The 12,118-nt window shown below is 32.2% G+C and overlaps 1 protein-coding gene across 1 annotated transcript; it reads right to left on the bottom strand.

The window, feature by feature from the left end:
• Positions 1 to 209: 209 nt before the first annotated feature.
• On the bottom strand, positions 210 to 2,434 carry LOC106687728 (uncharacterized). Its single transcript, XM_014431761.3, has 2 exons — positions 2,299 to 2,434; positions 210 to 828 (listed from the first exon to the last, which is right to left on the bottom strand). Exons 1-2 carry the CDS (start codon positions 2,432 to 2,434, stop codon positions 311 to 313), a joined length of 654 nt encoding a protein of 217 aa, XP_014287247.2. The 3' UTR covers positions 210 to 310.
• Between the last annotated feature and the right edge of the window lie 9,684 nt (positions 2,435 to 12,118).

Raw genomic sequence — 12,118 nt, forward strand, 5'->3', positions numbered from 1 at the left:
AACAAACAGATTTTCATTTTTACCAAAATAAAATATTTCATCCAGTAACCTATGTTTTAGTTTAAGATGATTTTCCAAGAATTTGTAATTACGATGTGGCTAATATGAAATCAAATTATTATAGTATGTTGTTGATCTCAATAAGGGCAAATAAGGCTAATTATAGGTTCCTTGCTAAATAAAATGAAAACAAAATTATAAATTTAAAATTAAACTTTAATATTTTACAAAATTATTTTTATACATTCATACAAGTTTTACAAAGTAAATAAAAAATAAAAAAATAGAAATAAATGTAATGACAATCGGTTCACTTGTCGTTATTTTGTGTCTTAGTATATTCTTGATATATAAGCTCGTATATCTTGGCCCGGAGGAACATCTGGTTCTGAAGTGGGAGCCCCCTCAGTGATGGGAGGATGCTGAGGACGAAGTGGTGGCAGTCATCTTCCACTTCGGATCTCCTCGACCTCTTAATGATCTCTTCCGTATCTGCTTCGTAAGTCATTTTTCTCTTCCTCAGGGTCTCTGCTTCCTCAGAGTGTTCCGAAGAGATTGAAGGTTCGTCTATGTCTATGTTCAAGTCCGGTTCTACTTTTATCGTGATTGGATTGCATTGCGACGATTCCTCTTCGGAAATGGTCGACTGGCGGTTCTTCTTGCCTTTGGAGAAGACAAAGTCCTTGAGGAAGTAGAGTGAATCGAACCAAACCCAGGAGCTTTTGTACCTAGACTGCTCATCATCTTCTCCGGCCGATTTAATCACTTTTTTTAGTTCTGCCCGGTAGTTGTCTCGTAGGTGTTTCCATTTGTTTTTTGCTAGTTCATCTGTAAAAAATAAAAAATATTTTAGGAAAAGCAATCCAATAAAAGTTTATTACAAGTAACTACAAATTAAATTTAATTAAGATTAACTTTCTATGTTCAGAAGAGTACACAAAAAAATTTTTGTATGTTTTATCAATATTTTCAGGGATATCAGGAGGGAGAATGTATTCTTCTCCGCAGGCGCTTGTGTTTTGGTTCAAAATAGCGATATATTCCAATACCGGTTTTGATATTTTCTATTATTATGTCTTTAAAAAAAAAATCTGTTTTTAATTTGCATTTTTACTCTGAGTAACGTTTTAGTGCTTAATTCATTTATTAGTTTTACATTTTACTTGTAAGTATATATTATCTTACATGTATTCAAAAAAGTTTAGATAAGCTTACCATGTAACTACCATGTTAGATGTTAGATACCATGTTAGATGTACCTATTAATATTATACATTCAGCAATATTTTGCATAACTTGAGTGTTTCATACATTCCTATCGTTTTTATTAGACGATATTGCACTTTTTGGATTTTTACTGGAAGTTTTTCGATTCTTTACAGTACGAAAATCTCGGTTGTATTCATAATAAACAGGTATAATAGTTTGTTCATTTAAATGTTTGTTAACATTAGTGTGATTTTAGTTGTTGCTTGAATAATGCATATTATGATGAGACTGTGTTGTCTATGAAAAGTAAATATTACTAGAGAACGAAGTTTATACAATACTAAATAAAATAATACAAATGCTAATTAAATTCGAAGCATTGTGAATGCATAGGAAACGTGTTTGTGCACACGGAGTGGGGTCGAGTGCTGAATAGTAGTGGGGATTCTCCATCCTCTCCCCTCCTTTTAGAATCAGCAATACGAAATGTTTCTCTTGTCTGAGGGCGCCATGCACTGCTAGCCATCCTAACTGCATAGTCTAAACGATTCAACAATTAAATTACTCCACTGCTACCTAATAGCTAATAATAGTAATAGCTTGGACCTCGAAATAAATCAATGTTGGACTTCGCCGTGTGAATTCAGTTAAGACCGAGGACATTCTTTTCGTGGCAAACCCACGTGGACCCACGAGGCATTGTTACAAGACAATGTTTTCAGCCAGACAATGGCTCTTTTGGTCGTCTCTGGGTATAAAAAGAATTCACTTTTACTGTAATGTTCCTCGTGAATAAGTCGCCTCGTTTGGTGTAATTGATATGATTTAGATTATATATATTATAGATAATAATAATAATAATTTTACGTTGTTACGTTTTGTTTTAATTTATTTGTATTATGTTTACATTGTTAAATGAGGTGAAGAATTAATTTGATATTAATTAATGGTTATTCATCTTATCAGTAACAGTCATAACTGTATAGTGAGTACTCAGTTACCCAATACCTCTTATAGTTTGAAACGCTATGACTAAGAAATAGATAATGTATTTGTTCTTTTGAAATTAATTTAAGTACTGATACTCACAATTGACGCCTAATACTTCGCCGACCTGCTCCCAGCTGCGGGCGACATTCTCCCTGTTGTAGTACTCCTTGCAGCGTTGGTCCCACAGACAGGGGCGGTTCTGTACGACCTCGATGAGCGTGCCGATGTCGAGCATCCTGAGCAACTGTCGGCTCGGACCAGCCCGCACCAGCGCTAAGCCGGCCCCAGCCGAGCCTGGCCGAACGCTGCCGAGCGAGTTTCTGCTGCGTGCGTCTAACTTGAGGAATATCATTCGTCATCTAAGGCAGGCTGTACAAAATAATAGTAAATTAAGTTACAAGACCTTCATATTTCGATGGCTGTGTGTATCTGAAACTGATATGTGTATTACTTTTTATTTAAACCTTTCCTAAATACATGTAAATCATTTTATTTATTTACTTCTGTTATAGCATAGAGACATAAAGAAAGGTTTAGTCTAGTAAGTAAAATAACAAATCAAATGTGATTACAAGATAACAATAATAAACAAAAATAAATAGTCTTAGATTAGAAAAGAAAAGAAAAAAAAATACTAACTGAAATGTAACTCACTACAGAAAAAAAAAGTATGATGTAAGTTATAAATATTCATTGCTAATAAAATATAACTAACTAAATTGGAAGAAGATAGTTGACCGTATGAAGTAGGTTGGAGGAAGATAGTCCGGGTGACGTTAAACTGATAACGGGTGTAAACAGGTTAACAATAAATGATTTTTTATACTATTTTGGTACCTTTATTGGCCGCCACACGGACTATCTTCCTCCTAACTAACTAAAAATACAATATATAAAAATTGAAGAATGTAGAAAATATTTAAAAGAAAAAGTAAAATATACTGCCCATAAATTACAGATTTAGTATTGTATTTTGTAAGTAAGAATAAAAAAAATAAACAACTGGAAATTTCTTCACAAATTTAAAGTTAATTGAAACATTTTGAAAAATACTGATATTATAATTCCTTATTTTATTTAATTAAAAAAAAAAAAAAAAAGATAAAAACAAACTTTGAAGAATATATAAGTGTAGAAGTATATATAATATATAATTGAGTCAATGAGACATTCAGTTGAATTGATTCCTTACATTGAGAAGATTCATAAAAAGTACTTAAACATCATATACTTTATTTTAAATCGAATAAATTTTAAAATTGCTGCTTAAAGTCGTCAAAGTTAGAGTTACATCATTTTTTAACTTTTAACCTATGCCCGTTCGTATACCTTCCTCCTTAACATCTATCACCTTGATTATCAATCTTCCTTGTACTAATTAATAATAAATACGTATCTTCTTTTTTTTTATATATCTCTTATTCTTATTGTATTTATATAATTAATATTTTTCTGTTCAACGTTACATAATGGTGCCAGTTAAATTGTCCACATTGTTACTCCTAGGGGACTAAGTGTCCCAGAATAAGGATAGATTTTTCATTTCAAAGTAACAAAAAGGAAAGGTTATGTTTTTTATCATAGTATTTTCTATTCGTTATTTAACTGTACTCTTACCAAATTAACGAACAATGGTAATTATTTGTCTACCCGAAATGTGTTTATTCAGGTTATACTATAGTTATAGTTATACTGTGCACAGATGATATAGCACAATGTCTATGGACATGGGAAATGTAAATTTTTTATAAAGCTTTCCTGGTAGGAAAGTAAGAAGACAAAAACTATTGAATCATGTTCGTGAATAACGTTATATGTTACAATTTTCCATAATTCGTTCCGTACATTACACTGTTTCTTAAACAAAGTATAGTTTATGATTCAATGATATTACTGCTAAAGATATTAGAATAAAGATATATTTGACTCAAAGGACTTCATTAATGAAACGAAACAAGAGAATATTTTAAATCAAAATGGATGACTTTAAGACCTCACTTAATCATTTTGGTTATTGATCAAAAAAATTAAACGATCGATATATTGATCGTATATATTTATCGTATTGATATTATTACTAACATATTAACGTCATTAATTTGGAAAACGTTTTCTGTTTTTTATTTTTTTATTTCCGATTCTTGCTATTTTATTATACTGTTTCATTAGGAATATTTATGATCTTTAGTTTAACTTGTCAAAGTATGTTAAATGGAGAAATATTTCCTTCTTACAGCATGTTTTATGTGACGTTTAACATGGTTGAGAGTTTGCTAATAGGTCTGCTAAATGGGGAATGACGTCACGCAACAGACAAGCTGAGCTCCTTAACATTTTCTCTGCTTTCGTTTTGATTAGTTGCTTGTAGCTCGTGTTGTATTTATTTTATTTTGGTTGTGTTTTATAGTGGACGTTTTAAAACTCTAATAAAGTAATGGATAAACATATTAAAATTCTGGACGTTTTAGGAAAGAAATGTAACAAAGTGCCCTAAAAATTCCCTAGGAGCTCTTCTGCATTTAACGTGTAGTTTGAACCAGACTACTTTATTTCCTTAACACTACTTACGCTAATCCGAACTAAGGAAAGAATTGTTGTGAAATAAACAATAAATATTTCTGAACAAGCCTATGTTTTTAAGATGTCTTATTCTATAAATAGTTTATAATAATAACTCCCAAAATAGAATTAATTTATTTTCGTCTATATAGTATGAAATATTAGTTTTGGGGTAATAACATTCTTAAGCTATATTATTTTATGTTTTCCTCGGGTGATTATTATTATTAATTTCTCCTCTGAAATGCTAGATTTTATATTTTCAAAACGCATATTCTAAATTCAGCCAAAATCATTCTAAGTACTATAACGCTAAGAAAAAAAAATAGACTAAATTAAAAATAAAATTAAAAAAAAAAACTAATGAAAGATTCTTAAAGAATAAAGAATATACATATAAAAAAAAAAAAAAATTCAAATAATAAATTGCAAGTATGTACTTAAGTAATAGTAATTGTGTAATGGTTAAAAGGAGTTATTTGGTCCTAACTATTTGTTCGAAGTTGTATTCGATATTTTATATTTAAATTTTCCTGTACCTTCTATTTATCCACATCATATAGAAATCATTAATTTATATAGCCTACGAGAAATGCAAAAAATTCGGTGGTTCTCTGAAACTGGAACCTGCTGTAATAAAACGTAAATTTATCCTTACCACTAGACCTAGTAGTTCCGGAAATGGCCTTTAAAAATGTAAAAGATCAGTTAGTTTTGATTTGTTATTTTGGGTTTGATCTGGGACTATATTTCCTGACGAGGAATAATAATATTTGTTTTTCTTTGAAGTGATGATCTAAGAAAAACAGAAATATATCTTTAATTCAATATGTTTTAAACTACCTTATAATAGAAAAAAGAAGTAAGTGAACACGTTTTTTAAAGTGAGGAAACTATTCTTGATAGAACTATAGTTCGACTGTTGCAGTTTTTAAAAAATAACCTTTTTTTCTCTTACGTTAAAAAGCCAATTTGACTATACGTATGAAGAAAATTATTAGAAACTACTTTTATGTGCGTGTAACTTGCTTCCATTCGAGCAATTATATATACTCATTTGTTTAATAGTTCCTAATATTCATAAAATTTATTTAGATATTACTCATTTTCAATGAATGTTGTAAAAACGTCTGTTTTTTAATACGCTTTCTTCTGTGAATTTTTCATTTACTGTAGATTATCCTTTTTTTTGGAGGTTTTTATTTGGCACATAATATTATTGTGAACAATGTTAGTACAATATACAATATTATTTCTGTTGTGTTATGCATGAGTAAGCAAAATTATTATGAAATTTGATCAAATTTGTATTAGACAACTTATAAATTATTCTCCAACGAATTATATTTGTGTCAAGAAAAATACATTTGCGTATGCTTAAGCAAAAGTTGTATGTGATAAAATTAATACTAGATCATTTTTATACTGATTCCCGTGTTTCCTTCTAATTTGGGCTAAACAGGTGGGCCGATTCGATGCTTTATACTTAAGGCGTGGAAACCTTTAAATAATTAAAATGAAATTCTCTTTCCTGCCTCCGAAATCCTATTAGCCCCGGGTTTTTTTTTAAAAAAAATACTAATATCCAGGCTACTTTGTTAAATAATTCAAAACCAGGAATCTTTATGATTAACATTTTTGGAATACTCAGTATTCCTTTCCTCTTCCATTATACTTAATGGACATGTCCCTTTTAACTAGTCGCCATATTTATTTAATTGAAATGTACTTCAAGCGTTTTACTCTCAGACGCCCACCAGATCCACCAGAATTAATCCTCAAAGGTAAAAATGTATACTGGAATTCTGCCAAAGAAGCAGTAAGATACCTGAAAATTCATATCAATCGCTGCCTTTCCTAGTACCACCATGACGACATCAAACTAACTCAGACATGCGCAACGTTAGCAATACTATGCCCTATCAATTATTAAAACCAGAAACAGCTATTCGTATTTTAAAACAATTCTCAGGCCACTGCTTATGTCTGGGAGCGGTATCCTTTACGAAAAGGAAAAGATTACAATCTGTTCAAAATAAAGTCGTAAGAATTGCATTGGATGCTCCTTGGTTTGTAAGAAACAGGCAATTGCATCGGGAATTGAAAATAGAGACAATAAAGGATTACATAAAAAAAAAAGATTCATGAAGTTCCAATTCCAGTTACCGATAGTTAAAGGAGCAGTGACCTCTAAAATATTATATGTTGCTACCGTATTGGCTGCATCGGTGTAGAGCTTTGGCATTGACTAGCCGCTACATCCACAAGCCCTTATAAGGATCAACCCCGAAGAAGGAGCAGTCTAGTTGTAGTTATTTCACGAGGGCCTGTAGTCATTAGGGCCCATTGAGGGGAGAGGAGGGCCAGTCGTGACCCGTCGTCTTATCAGCCCCTCACGACTCGCGGGGCCTGCGGGGCACAACTCGATTCGATCCTCGTACAAAATAGATTTATTTATTGTTCATCAGTCTATATACGATATCCAATTGGTTTCGATCCACTTTCTTGGAATCCTCACACAAGACTAAAAAGAAAGGAAACTGCATGTCGATTCTGACTATTACAGCACTTACTACACAAACGGCCTAAACTTCCAATCCATTACAAAAGACTGATCTACATGAATATAATAAGGCCTATCTGGACATACAGAGTAGAGCTTTGGGGGTCTAGTAAACCTTCGAATTCCTCTCGTATCCACTCCTTAATATTCGAAATCCTACGAAAATCTTCAATGCTCCTTACTTTTTCACAAATAAAATCATCCATAAAGAACTTAATGTTTCAAATGTAACAGATCTAGCAAACCCCCTAACCACCCAAACTCACTAGTTCCTAACCTTGCTGCCTCTTCTATTCCTGACAATCCCTAGAGGTGGCCTCGAGACCTTCTAATGTGGTAACGTTATTACAGTGCTACCAACGGGTTGAATATTTTAAAATGGACATGGTTTTTCCACCAAATCTTTTCTTTTTGGGGGCAGACTAAAGGAACTACTTAGAGAGAAATGTTAAAAGTAATGGAGGGAAGAATTTCACTATTTCTTTCAGCATGTTACAAACAAGTAGGCTGATGAAACTTTGGTTACTAATAAATGATTTTCATACTCTATTGACCGCCACTCGGTCTATCTTCCTAAAATCAAAAATATTTATATTTCAATAAGTAGCTTTATGCATCCTGGCTGATTTTTTTTAATTTGTTGGTATTTTTTTCTATTATTTCAAACAACATTCAGGACTTTAATTATAACATGTAAATAATAACCAACAATAGGTTGTTTGATCTCTAAATGAAGATTAGTTTCGTTGCCTGGATTTGTTTATTTTTTTTTACTTAAGCTTTATATTATACTTCTATATTCTCAAGTGTGATTATACCAACGGACATGACTCATATAGCGTTCAAAACTGAGAATAGTATTAAAGATCAGAAACAAATTATATATATTATACATTATATGTCATTTGCCAATTATGAAGTATTGTTTGCATAATATGCTTTCGGTCCACTCTGCTATATCCCAAACATTTTTTAAGTTTTTGTAACCAATTTTGTATTCAATAAAATAAATCAGTTCAACAGATAAAAAAAAAAAGTTAGCAACTTCTCTAAAATCAAGAAATCAGACATAATGGTGATGTTTAATTTTTTTTTTACCAGTACTGGCTGAACAAAAACAGCTCTGAATTAGTTTAGTGCCGGATTTTCTACACTAAATTAGTTTAGTTTCGATTCAATAAGTTTTGATTACGAACCAGTACAGGTTCCAAAACATTTTGTGATGAATCTTAGCTGTTTGATGTTTTGTTAATTTACCATTACACTTTAAGGAATTATTTTTTAATATGGTGTATCTGTATGCAGAAGTAGCTTTTGTGTAAACAAACTGTTTTTAGTGTCCACTGAATTTCTTATTCATTCGATACTGATTTCCAGTATCCGTTCAATGACCGTAGCCTTGGGTAAAGCGTAAAGCCAGAGTATGCAGTTATTGATGATTATGTAACTGGTTCTCATGTTAACTCAGTGGACTGTATAATACGAAAACAAATATATTTTTACATTATTGAAATTTATATCGATTATTGGACTATAGGCTATTATATAAATTAAACTATGTCATTCATTGATGAGATTTCTTGTTGCTGGGTTCGTTTTGAGATGGTCCTGTTTCTAATTTGCTTTCCCATTCTTCTCTCCGCCTCCAAGAGGGCCAGCAGATCCTTGGTCTCTTTTACTCCATTTGGCTGATAAAGGGATTGAGAGTAGAAAAATAACCTTTGAAAGTAACGATAGTGGATCCTCTAGTAGCTTTTCCCGTTTTCAAAGTAATGGCCGTTGTTCAACTCGCCCGACAGAGAGCAGCACATGAGCTAGCAGTGCCTTATATGTACGATAAAATTGAATTTGTCCAGGGAACGTTCCCTGAATCTCCAGTTCCCTAAATCTTTATTTTCTCAAATCCATTTCTTTAGGCCTTGGTAAGAGGAGGACCAGTTACTCGAACAAGAAGGTGCTATTGACCAGACGATAAGAATCCCCCAGACAGTCGATACCCCACACATCACCGTCGCCTTCCTCCTGACTGCACTAAACCCTCTTTTGTTATCGGCTCATTATGCTGGTTCCGACCCTTTTGTCTTTGAAATTTCAGGTAGATTATACAAAACTTCAAATCGCGATCGTGGTTGTAGCCTCGTTCTAAACCGTTATTAAAGCAGTTTTGTCTATTATTAGCACTAGTCTTTGAAATATTTCTCTTGTGCAATTTTCTAACAATTTGAACGTAAATAAGTTAATAACTAATAAATTTGTTTCACAAATTTGATAATTGAAAAGAGCTTAATTTGATAATTTCAAATCTTATAAGAGATATATAGAATATATATAGCCTACAATATGTAGAATCCTACATACCTTAAAAATATTTTACTAATTTTATATCGACTTACAAAACGTAATATATGACAAAGATCGATCCTGAGAGTCGATTAGAAAGCAATGATGACAATGAACAATATTTATTCTTCTATTGTTCATGAGATTTCTCTTGTAACCTCCGTCACTATCAGAATTACACTTTACATTAAGTTCTTATCTGAGCCTGACAAACGATTTAGCAAATGTGTTTAAACTACTCTTCGAAGAATTGTTTTCTCCAACGCATTTTAGTATTGTGATGGTGTCTGATGTCGATCTGGGTTGGAAAGTATTGTATTGTCCTTCAGGGAAATATATTTTTTTAATACAAGTACAAATCATTTAGAAGTCACCTGCAGTCTGTGAATGAAGTTGTTTTCGTGGTTTTTACCGAAACTGGGATATTAATGAGGGGAAATGTTTTATGACTTAGCAATGTAAGGACATCACAAAAATATCTACAAATTATCCTATTACACAGAGTAACAAACAAAGCGAACCCTAAAACCTTGTATCTATTTGTAATAGTATTTTGAAAATTGTACCACTAAAATCCTTGGAGGGTCAGGGATTGAGTACGTTAAAAGGAAGTACTGTTTCTTGAACAACTGTTACATAAGAATGTGATTTGTTCGTGATCACGTTCAACCACCAGTTTTTTTTTTTTACTAACTCGAAGGAGTCGGGTTCGAATCCGGCATATAATTATTTATTCTGTTACTGTAGCCGTAGTCAACTCTGTTTGGGATTCCTCCTGCGGTACACGCAGCCTCTTTAAACTGGATACCCTTAATTTGGGAAAACTCTGGTGGTTGAGCATGACTTCCAACAAAAAAACAGTACTTCCTTACAAAGTACTGAACCCCTGACCATTCCTAGGTTGTAGTGGTTCACATTATCATTATTATAATATTTTTTAACTTCCAATTGTTATGCTTTATCTTTATGATACTGGATACATTACTTATTTTGCTTCCACGCCACCGAAGGTAGAAACAGTATTTATTCGTGCAAGAAATAAAAAATGTTGGCCCTCAGAATCGAAAATTTTCCTTCGGATTTTATGTTTTGAATCTCAAATAACAAATTTGGTTACGTTTCTGTCTGTTGTCAAATATATTGTGCGCTCAGGGGCGTAATTAGTAGGGCGTAAGTGGAGAGGGTGATTGTTATTCTTTTATAACAATAAAATACATTATCAAATTTTATCATATCTAGTAATGCAATTAATTACAAATATTGTCTTATTATGTATAAAACAGTTTATAACGGGCCTCCAAAATGATACTTACTCCTCTGATACCTGTTGCCTTGTTCTTTTTTAAGCTTGACCCTTTCATTTGAAAGACCCCTATAAAACGATGCGTCTGATCCCCTGCGAATCTTCCCCATGTGGTGTACCCTTAACACCTTTGCTAGGAGTACATTAGTTCGGAACTCTGAGGCAGGAACTCTCCTCCGCCGGGTTGAGAACATCCTCCTGTCTACCCTCCGTTCCGTGACCTGCATTTCCTTGACTTGCCTCAGCCTATCTGTTCTGGACGGTCGGTTGCTCCCTGCAGAGACCCATGAATATCTTCACAGTTGGCTGTGAATCTTATTTCCTAAATGGATGGTAATTGTTAACTTCTTGGGAATGAGGAGTCTCCAAAGTTACAGAACTTTTAAATTTACATAAAATGTAATCTCAAAGAAGTAGTAGGTAGAGTATTTGTTTTCTTTATCATGTTCAAAATTGTTTGCTTAAGTGAGGTGAAATAATAATGACAATGTTCTTTTATTTATTCTGGGACTAGCGCAAGAATAATATTACAGGCATCAAAATTAGCCTTTTGGTGCCTCAAAGTAAAATACTAAATTTTAAAACTAAAAATATAAAACATTACTAATTAACATTAAACTATTTAGTAAATGAACTAATTATACTATAAATAAAATAAAACCATATATCATATCATAAATCATAAGTTGACTAACTTCTATTACAATGAAATAAAAAAGGATCAAACACAAATGAAGTAAAAGCGATTACAAAAAGGAACGATTACTGTTTATAATTATAAGAGATAGTTGACCGTGTATGACGTACTAGGAGATGATGGTTGGGAGTGCGGTCAGGTGAAACTCAAATAAGTTGGAGTAACTTATTTAATTGTGCCAACGTTTCGAATAGAGTTTCTAGCCTTCATCAGGGGTAAGAACAGAACAAGATAACAACCAATAAGTTATAAAGTGAATAATTTTACAGAATGGAATTAATAACATGAAGATGAGAGAATTGGAAAATAAAATGTATACATAGATAATTGAAAAAGTGAGTAAAATAATATAATTAGGGAAATAAAATGAAAATGAAGTTATATAATGCAAAGAAGTATAAATATATTAGTTATCAATAATTTAAAAATTGAAATATGGAAAGAAAAAGAAAATTGA

This window comes from Halyomorpha halys, unplaced genomic scaffold, assembly GCF_000696795.3.
Source record: "Halyomorpha halys isolate HHAL.00 unplaced genomic scaffold, Hhal_1.1 Scaffold1001.1, whole genome shotgun sequence".
Classification (NCBI taxonomy): domain Eukaryota; kingdom Metazoa; phylum Arthropoda; class Insecta; order Hemiptera; family Pentatomidae; genus Halyomorpha; species Halyomorpha halys.